Source organism: Rhincodon typus, chromosome 3 (assembly GCF_021869965.1).
Source record: "Rhincodon typus isolate 14 chromosome 3, sRhiTyp1.1, whole genome shotgun sequence".
Classification (NCBI taxonomy): domain Eukaryota; kingdom Metazoa; phylum Chordata; class Chondrichthyes; order Orectolobiformes; family Rhincodontidae; genus Rhincodon; species Rhincodon typus.
The window spans coordinates 31,428,566-31,441,159 of NC_063334.1; the positions used below are offsets into that span (position 1 = coordinate 31,428,566).

The 12,594-nt window shown below is 42.6% G+C and overlaps 1 protein-coding gene across 1 annotated transcript in view; it reads right to left on the reverse strand.

Moving 5' to 3' along the window:
- Nucleotides 1-12,594, reverse strand: part of grin3a (glutamate receptor, ionotropic, N-methyl-D-aspartate 3A) — a 137,457-nt gene that overhangs the window by 39,800 nt on the left and 85,063 nt on the right. The window contains exons 4-5 of the mRNA XM_048595114.1: nucleotides 9,451-9,596; nucleotides 5,471-5,586 (exon numbers count right to left, since the gene is read on the reverse strand). Coding sequence (XP_048451071.1) covers nucleotides 5,471-5,586; nucleotides 9,451-9,596 — 262 coding nt within the window. The remainder of the gene's footprint in view (nucleotides 1-5,470; nucleotides 5,587-9,450; nucleotides 9,597-12,594) is intronic.

Consider the following 12,594-nt stretch of genomic DNA (forward strand, 5'->3'; position numbering starts at 1 on the left):
ATGTCATCTGAGGAATGGGAGGGGGAGTTGAAATGGTTCATGACTGGGAGGTGCAGTTGTTTAGTGCGAACTGAGCGTAGGTGTTCTGCAAAGCGGTCCCCAAGCCTCCGCTTGGTTTCCCCGATGTAGAGGAGGCCACAACGGGTACAGTGGATGCAGTATACCACATTAGCAGATGTGCAGGTGAACATCTGCATGACGTGGAAAGTCTTCTTGGGGCCTGGGATGGGGGTGAGGGGGGAGGTGTAGGGGCAGGTGTAGCACTTCCTGCGGTTGCAGGGAAAAGTGCCTGGTGAGGTGGGGCTGGAGGGGAGTGTGAAGCGGACAAGGGAGTCACGGAGAGAGTGGTCCCTCCGGAAGGCAGATAAGGGTGGGGAGGGAAAAATGTCTTTGGTGGTGGGGTCAGATTGCAGATGGCGGAAGTGTCGGAGAATGATGCATTGGATCCGGAGGTTGGTGGGGTGGTACGTGAGGATGAGGGGGATTCTGTTTTGGTTGTTATTGCAGGGAGGGGATGTGAGGGATGAGTTGCGGGAAATGCGGGAGACACGGTCAAAGGCGTTCTCGACCACTGAGGGGGGGAAGTTGCGGTCCTTGAAAAACGAGGACATCTGAGATGTACAGGAGTGGAATGCCTCAGCCTGGGAGCAGATGCGGCGGAGGCAAAGGAATTGGGAATAGGGGATGGCATTTTTGCAGGAAGGTGGGTGGGAGGAGGTGTATTCTAGGTAGCTGTGGGAGTCGGTGGGCTTGAAATGGATATCGGTTTCTAGGTGGTTGCCGGAGATGGAGACAGAGAGGTCCAGGAAGGAGAGAGAGGTATTAGAGATGGTCCAGGTGAACTTAAGGTTGGGGTGGAAGGTGTTGGTGAAGTGGATGAACTGTTCGAGCTCCTCGTGAGAGCACGAGGCGGCGCCGATACAGTCATCAATGTAATGGAGGAAGAGGTGGGGTTTAGAGCCGGTTTATAGCTTGGGCCCATGCGGGTACCCATGGCCATCCTCTTTGTCTGTAGGAAGTGGGAGGAATTGAAAGAGAATTTGTTGAGGGTGAGGACGAATTCGGCTAAGCGGATGAGGGTGTCAGTGGAAGGGGACTGGTCGGGCCTGCTGGACAGGAAGAAGCGGAGGGCCTTTAGGCCATCTGTATGGGGAATGCAAGTGTATAGGGACTGGATGTCCATGGTAAAGATGAGGTGTTGGGGACCGGGGAATTGGAAGTTCTGGAGGAGGTGGAGGGCGTGGGTGGTGTCACAGATGTAGGTAGGGAGTCCCTGGACCGAGGAGGAGAAAATGGAGTCCAGATAGTTGGAGATAAGTTTGGTGGGGCAGGAGCAGGCGGAGGCAATGGGTCGACCAGGGCAGTCAGGTTTGTGGATTTTGGGAAGGAGATAGAAGCGGGCGGTGCGGGGTTGGGGAACGATGAGGTTGGAGGCTGTGGGTGGGAGGTCACCTGAAGTGATGAGGTTGTGGATGGTTTGGGAGATGATGGTTTGGTGGTTGGGGGTGGGGTCATGATCAAGGGGGTGATAGGAGGAGGTGTAGGAGGAGGTGTCGGAGAGTTGGCATCTGGCTTCGGCGATGTAGAGGTCAGTGCGCCAATCTTTCTTGGGATCATAATATGCCAACACCTTACAGGATGACAGCTGTTTCTTTACTTCATTATCAGCTAGGCTTGTCTATACAACCATTTCCAAGACAGCCCCTTTTTTAGGAGTTGATGCAAAGGTGCCAGGATGGATGCCAAGTCATGTATAAACTTTACATAATAATTTAACAGCCCAAGAAATGATCTACGCTTTCTGACAGACATGGGAACTGGGGCACCTTTGATCACCTTCACATTAGCTTGCAACGGGTATAACCTGGTCTTGTCAACTGTGTACCAAAATAGGTCACTTGGGATGCCTGGAATACACATTTTTCCCTTCTTAGGTGTATGCTTGCCTTGGAAAATTGCCTTAGGACCATATCCAAGATCTCCCTGTGTACCTTATTAGTTTTCCTTTGCGAAAACGTTCTCCATTGTCCACTGAAAAACTGAACAGACTGACAATACCCCAGATGGCAGTCTTGTGTATTGGCACAGCTCTTATAGGTATTAATTGTAGCATACTTTTGGGAATCCTGGTCTGAGCACAATTGCAAGTAAGCATTGGATCACGTCCAGCTTTGTGAAGGACAGCTCCCCCTGACATTACTGCATACAAATCCTCTATTTAAGGGAATGGATATTTATCTAGCTATGAAAAGCAGTTTACCATTTTTATTTAAAATCCCCACAAAGACGAACCGATCTGTAAGGCTTCAAAATCGGTACATCAAATGCTGCCCATTCCATGAATTGGACTGGTTTGATGATTCCTTCGCTTTCCAGCCTTCTGATTTCTGCCTCTACTTTTTGCCCATAAGGCAATTGGCATTGGGCGGGCCTTGTGGAATCATGGAATTGCTTCCTGGTCAACATGCAAGATGGCCTTGGCTCCTCTGATAGTCCCCGGACCTTCCTGGAAAGCTTCCAGGTATTTAAGACAGACATTTTATGATGGAAAAATATTGAGCCTATCTTGGTGAATCTCTCGCATCCAATTTCGCCCCATCAAGCTTGGGCCCAGCCTTTTATTACAACCACTGGGAACTGAACCAGCCGCTTTTCATAAAAGACTGGAACCGACGTCGACCCTTAATCTGCAAAGGTTCCCCAGTGTTGGTTCTCAGGCGAGCTGAATCTTGCACAAAGTTTAAGGCTGGAGTCCAGAGCAAATTTTATTTAAAACCCAGTTCTGTGATTACTTACATGGCCAAACTGGTGTTGACCTTCTTTAGAACTGGATGATCATTTAACCAGATGTTTAACTTGAATGGTTCTGATTTTGATGTTGCTAAGCAATTTAATTTTTCCAAACCAGATGTAGGTGGACTTTCCAGGGTATGAACTCTCCTGGATACTGGCCTATGATTATCTTACTCAATTGAGATCGAGCAGGACTCTCGTTGATGTCTCCATTCTGTATACTGGCAACAGCTACAATGGCTTGCCCTCCTGATTCCTGAAGATAATTTTAACTATTTGGCCGAGGCTTGGCTTTGTTTTGAGGTTTTGCTGTGGGCTGATCTAGAGTCCCTCTGTTCAGGATATGTCCTGAGTGAGGCTATGCAATTGCTTTCACACAAGTGGTATTCTCCGAGCTCAGTCGAACTGGCAAGTGTCCACTTCCATCAGAATGCCCTACAACTCCTGTTTCACATGCTGCATTTTCCAATGATAAAGCCAGTATCATTACCTTCAGCTTATAGGTGTTTTTGCATAGTTACATCGTTAATATGGGTATACCAGATGGTCTGTGAGCATCTCATTGAAGGTTAAACAAGAATCTTCTGTCAGTAGTCTTAACCGAGTCAAAAATCCCAACCTGGATTCCCCTGGTTCTCGAATTGCTGACTAAAACCAATAGTGTCTCACAATTGCAGGAGGTTTGGGGCCGTAATGTTCCTTAAACTATATCCGTCAATTCTTAATGGGTTTTAGTATCTAGTGCCTCAGGGAACATTAGGCTCTTAATGACAAAAAAAGCTGCAGCTCCACAGGCTGTCAGGAGAATTACTTAGGAGAGTTATGTTTTTCATCTGCCACAATGTTGTCTGCCCGGAAAAAATAATCCACTCTTTCCACATTCTGGGCCCAGTCTTCAGCAGGGTCGAAGGAGTGAAGCTTTCCAAACGAAGACGTGATGTAAAAAATGGTTACTCCAACTCAAAGACGAATGTTGCCAGCAAGTTTCTTCAGGGTTGTGCTTTTCTCTCATCGCCACTGAGATAACTCCAAAAGGCCAGTATCCGTCACCAAGTCACCCTTTATTTACACATTAATAGTCCTTGACTTTAGTATCTACTAGAATGAGGCAGTACTAGAGTGTCAGTATCTCTCACATTGACCTTTTTATCTATCAGCCATGGGTCCCTGATATATCCAGATTAACAGCCCTGATCCGGGATCTCATGTTCTATGTTGTTCAGCTGGCTGACCTTGTGACAATCATTACCATTCCTGGTGCCCTATTGCTCATCTGCTCCTCTAGGTGCTGCAGACTGCCTGTATAGAGGCCTTTCTGCTCATTATCTCCAGGTAATGCCTGCTCTTCCAGGTAAAGCTGCCTGACTTGGGGTCCTCCATTCATATGTTCCTTCCAGCTGCTAATCAGGCATCTAGCTTGGCACAAAGTTGATATTTTAGTTTTCTTTGTGTCTCTCAGTCAAACTGTTGGCCTATCAATCACTCAGTTAACACAGATCATTATTAGCAACAAGATGGAGGATCAAAAGTAGGGCATTCAGCCCATCGAGACTGCTCCGCTATTCAATGAGACATGACTGACCTGATATTCCTCAACTTTAAATTTCTGCCTTTCCCTGTTACCATAGATTTTGAATCATTAAGGGAATCAATCTCAGCCTAGAATATACTTAATGACCAAGCCTCAACAGCACATTGCAGGAAAGAATTCCACAGATTTGCTACCATCTGCAACCAGAAATTCGTCATATTTGTCTCAAATGTGTAACCGCTTATTCTGAGTTTATGCCCTCTCGTCCTACATTCTCCCACATGGGGGAACAACATTCTGACACCTACCCTATGGAGTCCTCAAAGAACTTTGTTTCAATAACGTTGCTTCTCATTCATGGAAACTCAAATCAGTAGTGGCCCAACCTACAAAACCTCTCCTTCATTCCTGGTATCAGCCTAGTGAACTCTGTCTGGATAGCCTCCATGTCAGTATGTCTTTCCTTAGATAAGGGCCCCAAAACCATTCACAGTATTCTAACTGTGGTCTGACTAGTTACAGTTACTTGTATACTCCATTCCATTTGAAATAAAGGCCAACATTCCCTTTGCCTTTCCTGTTACCCACTAAAGTTGGAATGCTAACTTTTTGCGCTTTGTGCATGAGGATTCCCACATCCATCTGCTGTAGATTTCTGTATTTTTTTCTCCATTTAGATAATATTCAGCTCCTCTGTTCTTGTCAAAGTGTTCTGCCTCGCATTATATTCCATCTGCCAAGGTTTTTTGCCTACTTGCTTAACTTGTCTTGTATCCCTCTGCAAACTCTATGTAATCCCCACCACTTTCTTGCCCACCTAATACATTCGAGTTGTTAACCTATATTGTAAATAACTGTGGTCCCAGCACTGATCTCCATGGCAGTCCAATAGCTGCAGGTCGCTATTCTGAAAATGTCCCCTTTATCCCAACTCTTTATCTGGTGTTAATTAGCTAACCTTCTCTTGTTGACATGTTTTTCCAAGAATCAATTTTAAAAAATGCATTGAATTATCTTTGATCAATTTGAAAAGAATTTTTAAACCTTAAATGCATTCATCCCCTTTTCTTCTTGCAAATGTGACCTATCTTGAACAAAGGGAGAATATCTACAAAACATCATGAAAATTTATAAAGAAAGGCATACCTTCAATTGCAAAAGGTTTTCCAACGGTTAATAACTTGCAATCAGCATCAATTGAGACTTCATAATCTAACAGTGCTTTGTCCATTATAAAAGCATCGAGTCTTTGAGGATCATTCCTAGGTTCAGAAGTTACATCTTTAGTCAACCATGGAACTGGTTTGAAATTTGCATCTACCATTCTGTTGCACATATTCTTGAATTTTATAGAAATGACTTCTCAGCAGTATATTTTTACTGTCATTTGTTAATGAATTCATTGAACCATTAGAATTCTTTCTGCCATGTCAGTGCTGGCTCTTTTGAAGGAGTAATTAACTTAGTGCCACCACCCCCACGGAAAGACCCCGACCCCACCTTCTCCCAAAGCCTTGCACACTCTTCTCTAAATATTAATCCAACATTACTCTTTATGTCTCAATGGAACCTCTTCAGCACAAAACTCACATCCCAAATTAATTTGGCATGTGCATTGAAGAATTGAAATCATTGAATAAAACGATTAATTGACAGTAATATATAGTCAATTAATTTGAAATAGACGCAGTCTTAGGGAGGCACTAAACCTGATCCTCCAGCAATTGTTTTTATCAAAATCACATTTCTCTCGAGCGCAACACCTACTTCTAGATATGATTACTCATCTGATTCAATAAACAGTTTCAATGCAAAATGAAATGTCACCTTTTCAATCAACACAATCAAAAGTCAATAATTCATATTATCTCTAAAACCATAGGTTGAAGCTAAAATATTGAAAAATGTATCACGTTATTGCACTTGAACCAACATTAATCTGTAGTGTTAGGAAAACACTTGATTGTGTTTATTCAGATCTTCAGCCAGGTTCTGGTACGACCTTCCACCAAATCATATAATCAATATTTAATGTTGTGCTTCAGCACAGGGAAAAAAAAACAGCTGAATGACTTAAACTGAGAGAGCCTTGGCTCTGTGTTATCACTTCTGCCTCTGAACAAAAAGCTGCAGGTTCAAATCCCACACTAGACACTTGGGTACAAGCCAATATCAAATGTTGAGTGTAGACAGATGGAGTGAGAGATGATTCCATCAGGTTGGACGTTGCACCTCATTTAATTAGAATAGTAGAATTGTTAAAGAAACTTGAAATGGCATGAAATGCAAATGGTCAAATGTTCACTAACAGCTTAAGTGGGAGAGACTATATGCTCACAGCAGCAAAGAGATGAATTTGAGGATTTTGAGCCTCAAGAAATTGAAGTCACAAATGAATGCCAAATCTGCTTCCACAATTTACTGACTAGAATAATGGTTTCTTTAATTGGCCAGATTTCCGCTTGGGGCATTGAGGTTTGTGAGTGGGTTAAGAGAGCAGCTGTGTGAGTGCTAATAGATAGATAGAAAAATGGCACTAAGTCAGCTGAATGACTACTTCCACACAGTGACATGACCTTTGCCTGTTTCTGGTTGAATGTTGAAATGGGCACCGCTATCCTTTCCCTCAATCTTCATCCCTACACTACCATATCTTGCGACGCTAAGTCTCTGGTCTGAACCCTGATCTGTGATATGAGTTAACTGGGCTCTGACAAAGTACTTAAATTTACAGTGAAAAATCTTAGGCTTTGTGGAAGAGAGGGGTGAGGGAGGAAATGGCGCAAAGGGCAGCAGGATCGGGTTGGAAGCCCCAGGATAGCCATCTCTATTGATCACTTAAATTTTGGACAGTCACCATTGTCGCACTTTATCCTGAGTTACAAAGAATACAAAAGTAATAGCTCATCAAAAAATTTCAGTATATTATGGAAATATGCTAATGAGAAATTAGATAAAAATTTCCCAACTGTTACACTACAGTGCATTGATTTCACTTATGACCGCATTTGATAGGTGCAGAATTAAAGATAAAAATAATTCAAAGAAAAATGCAGTCATGACGTTTGTGTTTCTGATGTTTTTGAAACTTTTTTTTCCAGGGGTTACTTAGCAACTGGAAAGGTTTCGTGTCATAGATTTTTTTGCATTGCAATATTTTTGCTCATAAATTTACAACATGTAAATTTTCAGCTTACGCCATTGTAACCTACCCATGCACATAAGCAAGTCTGTGGAACTCTGGGTTAGTAGGCTCTGATTCACAATGGAAGCAGCGCACAAGATGTTCTGCAGGTTGAAACAGGTTCCTTCCCAACTGTTTGCCACTCTTAAAATGACCAGTGACGCAAGGTCACATCACCTACTTTCTCTTTAAATCCACATATTTAATATACACACTGCTGCTATTTTGGATGGGTACCCTAGAATGCCCTCCCACATGCAACATAATGTCAACTATCAGTCATTAAAAAAAAAATTGGGGCTCATAAAATTATAGAATGACATGACATAGAAGGCAGCCATTCAGCCTATCTTGCCTGTCAGCTCTTTGCAACAGCTGTCCAATAAGCTTCACTTGCACGCTCTTTCCACAAAGCCCTGCATATTTCTCTCACTGAAGAAAATATTCAGGTTATTTTTGAAAAATTAATATAGAATCAGCATATGCTGTCTTCAAGATCATAACAGATTGCTACGTAGTAAAAAAAAATTCCCTAACTTCCTTCTGATCTTTGTTTTTCCACATTCTGTATCAGACCTGTGCATTTGTTAAGTTGAATTTTTGAGTCCCTGCTTAAACAAAAGCAAGAGGGTTGTAAAGCGTTTTGAAAAGTATGGTATTTTTGCTCCCTTCTGCAACCTTTCAAATAGCTGCCTCTCTTTTAAATTGCATCCAAACTCCATTCTAATTGTCCCGCCTCTCAGCCTCATAAACCAGCTCCTCCGCATATGCAAAAGCAGTAATGATTAATTATGTAAATGGGGTGGCTGAGGAAAATGGAGTGCATTCAAAACATTTTAGTTGCTTGCTGGCTCAGCTTGTCTGACTCACGGGCACAAGAAATGGGAGCAGGATCGGACCAAATGGTCCATTGAACCTATTCTGTCATTTAATACAATCGCAGCTAGTCTTGGGCTTCAATTCTGCTCTCCTGCATGTACTTAGATTCTGAACCTATCCCAGCTTTAAATTTAGTCAGCAGTTGGAGTATGCATAGCCCTCTGGGGTACAGAATTCCCAAGATCCACAATTCTCGGAGTGAAATAATCTCTCCTCACGTTGGTCCTAAATGATTGGCGTGAGATTGTGCCCTTGTGTTCTAGACTCTCAAGCAAGGGCAAACATCATCATAACTTTCGGGGGCTGTGAAGAATAGATCCAGTAGGAAAATAAACTGAGCTGATTTTTTTTTGCCTCACTTAGTCACTCATTGCTGATTTGCAATTTAGCATGTATGCTAGTACTGGTGGTGTGTTGCACATCACTGAAGGAGTTGTGAGTTGTTGAGGCAACATGTACCTTTTACATGTAGTCTAGACCTATGAATAGTCATGGTAGGGGCTCCAACTTTCTTTCCATCAGATGGTTTACCAAGGAATCTGTCCTACTCCTACTGTCTGCCATTGGCGTGTGTTAGAAGGATTCACAGGTTGATAGCCAACTTGTCGGGGTACATGCTGAATGCATTTTCCTTGGCCGTAAAGTCCTGGAGTCGAACTTGTCCCTGTCCCTGTTTCAGAAGCTCTGAGATCACTACCCACTACACCAGGCGACTCTCATATATGATTGCAATTGGCTTAAAGTAGTAGCTGAAGTGGAAAGACAAACCAGAAAACACCAAATAACTAAACACATGAATGTGGTAAGCATTGTAGTCACTGAAATCTCAACTCCTGTTTCTCCCTTTATAGGCTCTATCTGACTTGCTGAGGATTTCCAGTGTTTAAGTTCTGATCACACATTTTATTCACTGGGCTGTACTTGAGATACAAGAAGTTTTATGGAACAGGATGGGATCAAAACTTAACATTTGGGAAGAAACGAAAAACTGCAGCATGCGTATATCTGCTCAGTAACTAGACACAAAAGAGTTTGATAATGTGGAATAGGAAATAGCACTTACTTCAAGTATTTCACACCATCTGGTGTTGTTGGCACATCATACCTTCTCATATATTCATTCATTTCTGGGAAACTCTTCTTCACATAATCCTCAGCGCTGCTTTCCCGGACAGTTGCAAAACGGAAACCTTGGGATGGGTGGTGGAACTTGAAGATACAATTAAACCCATGAGCACAATAGAACATGCAACATTAAAAACATCCCTTTGGATATTTATCAAACACTGTGGAAAAATTGCTGCAAGTATCAGCTGAAAGTTTCAGAACTAATGCAGCATCCCAACTTTCTGTGGGCTGTAGAGACATCAATACCATGCTGCACAGACATTGACTTAGTGTCGGCAAAATTAATGAAAGAACAAATTCTCAGTGGAAAAAGGATGATTTGGTAGGACAGACTGTTAATTAAATGTAATAAATGGGACAGGCACTATATTCCGTTCCAAAATGCAATGGAAACCAAACACAAACCATTCTCTACAGCCACTTTTTCATTTAAAATGTACCAACATATGCCAAACCCAGAACATGTGAAGAAATGCAGAATGGCTGATTTTACATTTGTGTTCCCAGTAGAGGATTGGTAATCAAAGGATATCGTTACAGTTACCACTAGGCCCATGGCTAAAGAAGGACTGTAATTTGGAACTTCTAACTTTATTTCTTATTTACTACTTAATACTGAGAAGAACTGTAATGTTGAACTTTTAAGTTATGTTTTATACACTTTTTACCTAAAATTTTGTACCTAGGTACCTTACACCTAAGATGGTGCCGTGAATGGCAACATTGTACACTTTTCACTATACTCCTGTATCCCTCTACTTGAGTACACGTGACAATAAAACCTAATTGTAATTCTGTCATATGTGCTGCTTGAGAATGGGGCTCCTTAACAGAAGTGCAGGAATATCAAACAAGCCCCGTGTAGTCTGAATGTTTTCTTACCATGTTCTCAGTGTACATGCATACCCTTTTAGAAATTGGCCCAGATGTTCTGATTGTCACAATCTGATCATTTCGATGCAGCTGAGCCTGAAGGAATTGCCCTGGAAATGGAAAATTCCAAAGGACAATTGCCCAGAACCATCCCAAAAATTGCTTAAAATCAGACTTCGGAGAGTTTCAACTTTCGGAAACTGAATAGTTTCCCAGGACAGTTAGAGGATTTAAAAACCTGGTCTCGTTGCCTTGCAATAATTAAACTGTCACCTTCCTGTGACCCCCACCAACAAACCTGTGATTCAATACTGCTGGACCCAATCACCACTGCTGCTCCTGCCAGAGTATGTGCCACCACTGGCTACTCAGTGTTTCATGTCCTAAGAGTGTGTAAGGTTGCCGCTGCAAAAGACAGTCACAGAGGAGGTTGGATACCATCTCTGTCAGATGCCCTGTGCAACTGATGTCTGTCACATAATTATAGCTACCATGCAGCACTGCTAGGACTGCAATGGTACTGACTCTCTCACATCTGCCAGGGTTCACACTTAACAAAAAGTTAGCTACAGCACTCAGCAATTCCAGCGCTGGTGACTTATTTTCAACTCAGTGAGGAGACTGTGTGCAAATTTTGATAACTTTTCAACAAAGGCTTCTGTGAGACAAGGACAAAATCCTAAAGGATGACCTTTTTGAGTTAAGTCCCTATTTGAGTTCAGTCTTGTTTCCCCACCCTGGTCAGGTCTGTTGGTAGCGAGTCTGGCTGCACTGCTTTAGGCAAGCTGATTGGCCTGGATGGGCTTGAACTCTAATGTTGACAGCTTTTTAACAACAAAAAGCCACTCCTCTGAACACATCTGAGACTTCTCATGAGCTGATCAACATGGAAGGGTTTCACCCCTAAAACTGTGAGCATTGGTGCAAATAAATGCTTTCATTTTGAAGGAACCATGTAATCTTTTTAGGCCACCTGAGATGGCTGACAGGATTTAATGTCACTGGAGTAAGGTGCTAGAAATCCCTGAGTCATCACAAGTGTAAAAAGATTTAATCAAAGTCCTTAATTTACCTGACTAATGAACTCCACTAAAAGAAAACACTCATCAGATTTCTGTAATTAACAGCTATTTATTGCAAACAGATTAATTTAAAACAGATTAATCTACAACTTAAATTCTACCACGTTAAAGCAAAATTTGAAATAAATACAACCATCCACATACAGTCATACAGACAAAATGTAAAATATTACAGTTGGTGACGGAATAATAAAAGGCCAGTGAAACATCAATCTGGACTACAGGCACCAATGAGATATTCTGCTTCATTTCCTTTTGTTTTTTGTGAGGTGGACACAAGATTGTGGACACACCAATTCTTGTTCTTTCTTTCACTAGTTGAGGATTTGTCCTTTCCTTGCAAGACTGGAATTTGCAGAGAGAAAGTAGCTAGCTGCTTGAGAAATGTTATCTTCTTCACAGACTGGGTGCTCCTGTTGTATCGTTCAAACATCAAAGTGTAGCCAAGCACTCAGGAACCAATCAGTAAGTTATTTTTTAATGCTGAGTACTCCTGAGTACATGCAACTGCTCCTGGTTGGCAAACCAATCAAAAGTCGGTCACTGGGCAAAACTTCCATCAGACATATGCTCAGAGGCAATGTGTCTACAGTCTGCTTGAATAAGGCCACCTTGCACATACTATAGACAGTGTTCTACACACTATAGACAGTGTTCTAACAACCTGTTTTCTTTTTAAAACTGCAACATCTTCCTCAGTCCTTGCGTTTAAGGAATATATATTACCATTTTAAAATCCACAGTCCAAAACAAAAGTGGTCTTCACAGTCTCTGGACTGAGACTTAAACCCACATCCTTCCAATTCAGGTTTGACACTGCTCGTCCTGAATCATGGACAACAAGGTGCAGAGCTGGATGAACACAGCAGACCAAGCAGCATCATAGGAGCAGAAAGGCTGACATTTCGGGCCTAGACCCTTCATCAGAAATGGGGGAGGGGAAAGGGGGTTCTGAAATAAATAGGGAGAGAGGGGGAGGCAGATAGAAGATGGATAGAGGAGAAGATAGGTGGAGAGGAAACAGACAGGTCGAAGAGGCGGGGATGGAGCCAGTAAAGGTGAGTGTAGGTGGGGAGTTAGGGAGGGGATAGGTCAGTCCAGGGAGGACGGACAGGTCAAGGGGG